Consider the following 5,764-nt stretch of genomic DNA (forward strand, 5'->3'; position numbering starts at 1 on the left):
ATGCATGCAGTGAACCACACAGGACTATCACAGTTCCTCCTACTGGGCCTCTCAGAGGATCCAAAAGTCCAGCCCATTCTCTTTGGACTCTTCCTGTCCATGTACCTGGTAACAGTGCTCGGGAACATGCTCATCATCTTGGTTACTGCCTGGGACACTCACCTCCACACCCCCATGTACTTCTTTCTCTGTAATCTGTCCTTTGTGGACCTTGGCTTCATTTCCACCACAGTCCCCAAAATGCTGATGAATATCCAGAAACAGAATAAAGACATCTCCTACATGGAATGCCTCACTCAGGTATACTTTTTTATAATTTTTTCAGGAATGGATAATTTCCTACTGACTGTGATGGCCTATGACCGCTTTGTAGCAATCTGCCACCCCTTGAAATACATACACATCATGAACCCTCAGCTCTGTGGCCTCCTGGTTCTGATATCCTGGCTTATAATCACATGTGTCTCTCTTATTCATATTCTCCTGATGATGCAGCTCAATTTCTCTACCAGCACCGAAATTTCTCATTTCTTTTGTGAACTGGGTCAGGTTCTCAAGGTGGCCAACTCTGAAACCCTCATCAATAATATCTTTTTATATGTGGCAATTGTCCTGATGGTTTTCTTTCCTGTCTGTGGGATCCTCTTTTCTTACTTTCAGATTGTGTCTTCTTTAATGAGAATATTCTCCACTACAAGCAGGTATAAAGCATTTTCTACCTGTTTGTCTCATCTCTGTGTGGTTTCCTTGTTTTACGGAACAGGACTTGGGGTCTACTTCAGTTCTGAGGTGATCCACTCTTCTCAAGTAAAATCAGTGGCCTCTGTGATGTACACAGTGGTGACTCCCATGCTTAACCCCTTCATCTACTGCCTGAGGAACAAGGATGTGAAAGGGGCCCTTGGAAGACTCTTCAGCAGAGCAGGCTATTTTTTTGTGAAACATTCACTTGAGAAATAAAAGGATGTTACAGCCCATAAGACAAATGTTGAATTTCACTAGGAAGACTCTTTTACCCTCCTCAATGATATGATTGATTTCTGATATATCCAAAGCACCTTATATTTTGTCTTTCAAATATTTTTACATTTCTTTATTTTGATTGAATCCCTCAGTATTTTCTTTTTATTTGTATTTTTATGCCTAAAATAAAATTTCAAATTTTCTAAGACTTCCCAGACAATTCTGAGATTTTGAACATAATGGAAACATATCAAAAGAAGGTATTTTTTTCAAAAATATTTACTTTAATGTTAATGATCTTCACCATATTATGGCTGCAATCTTGCTTTGGCTCAAGAAAAGGAAATACAGAACAACAAAATATTTATTATATGAGGCTGGATTTGTCATTTTTATTTGTAGTGATTGAATTCCTAGAATAGCTATGAGGTAATATAATTGTTAGGAGTCTTAATCTATCCTAATGAAGATTGCTTTCTTTCTTATTGGCTATATGTCTTTTCCCTCATTTTCATACCTTTCTCACTTTCTTCTTTGTATTCTGCACACTTTCTTTCTCCCTTCCATTCCCTGCTTTGTCTTCTTCTCTCATTTGGGCAGTTTCATTTGGTAATATTAATTTCCTTCATTTCCTTTCTAATATTGAATTATGCTCTATTGTGTAAACAAACAGTTATCCACTCACATAGATTATTTTGAAGATTTACATTTTTGTTGTTATGAATAAACCATAATAGATATGTGTGCACATATACCTGTAAGTACCCTACACAGTATAAGTATGCTTCTCAGATGATCCATAACATCATATTCCTTAATGAACTCATGAATAACACAACCACCAATAATGCAAGGGTGCTAGGAAGAATGTGTTTCTCAAAATTAAGAAATATTCTTTCACAGGTATCATTTATAGATGCATTTGATGAAAATATACCCATTCAAAACATCAGAGTAATGAGTTCCAGTCTCCTTTCCCCCAGCTACATTTCTATTTGAAAGGTTGTCCAAAAATGTACCTATAGTATGGAATACCTGTCTCAGATTGTACCTCATGAATCTCTCTGAGAATATACAATTGCTGTTCTTGCCCAAGTACCTGGTCATAGTTCCTGGCAATCTGCTTCTCATCCTGGACAAGACCTCTGACTCCCTCCTCCACAACACCATATACTTCTTGATCTTTTTCCTGTCTATTTCTCACATGTGGCATCTCCACCCTGTTCCAGATATGATTGTTGATATGTAAACTCACAAGATAATCACGTCCTAGTTGGACTTTGGGGTGCAGATGAATCTATTATAATATTTGAATGTATAGATGATATGCTTATTACTGTGACTGACCTAACTGGTGTGACTTACTTTCTTTAAAACTGAGACAAATATACAACACCCACAACTTGCTTGAGGTGAGGTCTATTTGGGCTTAGTGTTATTAGAGGTTTCAGTCTACAACTGACTGGATTCAAGGCATAAATAGTACTGTAAAAAATCCTGGCAGAGAAAAGCTGCTCACATCTTGGTGACTAAGAAGCAGAGAGAGAGAGAGAGAGAGAGAGAGAAAGGTAGAGCTGAGGAGGGATATGCCTTCTAGGTTATCCCTGTAGTTACTTGCCACTTCCAATCCCACCTCCAAACATCCACAAATTCACACTCTCATGATACAACCACCTTCTGAAAGTTTTGTCTCTGAGTCCACGTGCATTTCTCAAAGTCATTATTGATCTAAACAATAATAACTAGTTTAAGATCATTGTTCATGTCCCATATTACACAGTGATTATGATCTCTTACCTCTGTGTATATATGTGTATATATTTTGTATAGTTTTTGGTTACAGATTCAGATCTCCAACTTTAAAATGTTACTGGCTTCTATCAAATCACCAGTGATGTTGAACATTTTTTCAACACTGAGATTCCACCTCACCCTAGAAAGAAGGGCTGCTATCAAGAAATCAACCAAAAAATTTGCTGGGGGGCGGGTTGTGTGGATAAAGTAACCCTTCTTAATTTTCGGTAGGAATGCAGACTGGTACAACTATGGTAGAAATCAATATGGAGATACTTCAAACTTCTAGGATTAGAATTCCCATTAGACTCAGCTATTCCCCTGCTGGTTATCTTTGCAAAGAATCAAAAGAATCATACCTTAGTGATATATACTCACCCATGTTTATAGCAGAACATTTTGTGATAGCGAAAGCTTGGAAACAGCCCTATTACCCATCAACTGGAGAATGGATAAAGAAGATTTTTGTTTGTTTGTTTTTAATAAAATGTAGTACTACTCAGCTATAAAGAGTGATTAACTAGAGACATTTATAGCTAAATAGGTCTACATTGAAACAATATTCCTAAGTGAAATTAATAAGACACACATGTGTAAAAACCATATAGTTTCTCTGGTGTAAAAAACTAAAAGTGTAAATAAGGATCCAGATGTATAATTAATATTGTGTAATAGGAAGTAGAGGTCTAAAAGAGAAGAGGAATTGGGAAGGGTAGGGGAAAGGTAAAAAGCAAAAATTTTAAAAATGAGAAAAGGAAAAAAATGGAAATAAAGTCTTTGTAAATACACAAGGGTAAATGGGTTGAAGGGAGAGCATGGAAATGGGGAAAAATAAGAAACACTATATGGCGTGTAAAGGTAAAAGTTCCCAAAGATGAATGTAACTGTATTTTATATCTACAATGTACAAATAAAATACTATTGGCTTACATTTCACTTGCTGTAAGGATAAGGACAACATAAGTTTCTTGTTTGAGCTTCTGCTTGATCTGACCTTCCTGACACCATTAACTTTAACATGATCATGGATTTTACTTACATCATATTTGTGGTTTTCCCATTTCAAGGATGACTTTATATTACTTTAAAACTAGTTCCTTGGGCCAGGGATTTATCTCAGTGGTTCTGCCATCTGCATATCTAGCACAATGTCCTGAGTTCAACCCCCATGACCCCCCCATAAAAAACTAATTCCTCAATTAAGAGTATTCCATCATCATATAGGAAGTATAAATCTTTCTCTACCTGTGGATTTGAACTTTCGGTGGTCTGCTTCTTTTGTGGCACAGGACTTACAGTGTCCACTTTATGAAAAATCCTCCTCCCCGAAGAATTGTTTATTAAGCCAAAATTTATATCATGCTCACCATTATTTTGAATTCATTCCTCTGAATTGTGAGGAATAAAAGCATTAGGAGGACTCACAGAAAAACAGTACAACTTCAGGACCTATGACATCCATTTGAAATGCAGGTTGGAGGACTATCAGAGCCATTGTCTTGCATCATGAAGGAAAAATATGAAATAGGATGGTGATATGGGAGGATACCAAAGGGAAAATTTTGTAATGTGACTTCTGTTTATTTGGTCAAACATATATACCTGAAAATCTAAAGTCCTTTGTGACGTTATTTTTGCCATGATATCTTTGATTCTTTAACCTGTCTTGTAGTAGAGTGATTGTTGCCATGACAGAGTAAGGAAGGACTGGGAAAAACATAATTCTGGGAATGGACAACAGCGATGGTTGTATAAATGGGAAGCGTAATTAGGCCGAGGATTTAGACAGTGGTTCTGCTGCCTGCCTCACCAGCACAAGGACTTGAGTTTGATCCCTGGTACAAAAAAAAAAAAAGTAAATGTAATTATTGTCCTACAAACATACAACAAATAGTTCAAACGGTATTTCTTGCTATTTTACTACAAGAAATGTGGCCTAAAATGCATGGATCTAGGAACAAAAGAGAATACAAGTGAACACCACATGTGAACACTTGTATGAGTAGCAAAGCCCCAAAACCACTGTAGACTTTCCTTTCTCTTCACCTTCTTCTTCCAAAGATATGAAAAAGTAATTTGGGGCTGCTTGAAATAAAACAAATTCAGTAATTAGAAGTGTTGGAAATTAAGCCTTCAAGGTCCTATGAGAAGAAACATTCAGGCTCTGTCTTTTGTGCTTCAGTTTGGTGGTTCCAGGGAATTGGATTCTATATCTATGTCTCCTCCTCCCACAGTTCTCTGCATGTAGCAGGTCCCACTTGATCCTGTATTCAAATCACTCCTTATATATGTGGCATGCCTTTGGTTTTTACTATTTATGAAAGCAGCATAGAAACTACTTTTGTTTTATCATGCTCAGAAAAGTAGCAAAATCCTTTGAGTGCTAAGGGAGCTGAAATATCACTTCACTTTCACACTGGTTCCAATTGCCTTTAACATTTCATGGATGACAGCAAAATATGGGTTACTGTAATCATGTTCCTAAGCACTACAAACATATTATGAAGATGATGATGGTGAGGTGAAAGATGATAGTAACTGCGACATCTTCAGCCAACACTGAGTCATCTATAAATGTAATCATCTGAGATACATATTCTATGACAGTAATTTATTTCACAGATGCAATCTTTCCCAAATATAAAGTCCTATATTATTACTTTACAGCAAACCAGGAGTTACCTGTTTATAGAGCTACTTCTGGGTTGTTTTCTAGAAAAGAGAGAAATCACATTTCCATGATGATACTGGGATCAAGCACACAGCCACGTTGTTCCCTGACAAACTGCAGAAAATGAGAGACAACTGCTCAAACATTTGAATTTGATGTATGTGCTTCACAGAGAGATTTAAAAACACATTTAGTCCTATATTTACTTTACAGCAAACCAGGAGTTACCTGTTTATAGAGCTACTTCTGGGTTGTTTTCTAGAAAAGAGAGAAATCACATTTCCATGATGATACTGGGATCAAGCACACAGCCACGTTGTTCCCTGACAAACTCTG

At 36.8% G+C, this 5,764-nt stretch overlaps 1 protein-coding gene across 1 annotated transcript; it reads left to right on the forward strand.

The window, feature by feature from the left end:
- Positions 1 to 960, forward strand: LOC104851124 (olfactory receptor 7D4-like). Its single transcript, XM_010608282.1, has one exon. The coding sequence runs from the start codon at positions 1 to 3 to the stop codon at positions 958 to 960; it is 960 nt and encodes a 319-aa protein (XP_010606584.1).
- Positions 961 to 5,764: the final 4,804 nt, after the last annotated feature.

The sequence above is a fragment of the Fukomys damarensis genome, unplaced genomic scaffold, assembly GCF_012274545.1.
Source record: "Fukomys damarensis isolate Sample0158 unplaced genomic scaffold, DMR_v1.0_HiC HiC_scaffold_37, whole genome shotgun sequence".
NCBI classification, from domain to species: Eukaryota; Metazoa; Chordata; class Mammalia; order Rodentia; family Bathyergidae; genus Fukomys; species Fukomys damarensis.

Coding starts and splice junctions, on each gene's coding strand:
- LOC104851124 (XM_010608282.1), top strand. CDS start 1: ATGCATGCAGTGAACCACACAGGACTATCACAGTTCCTCCTACTGGGC.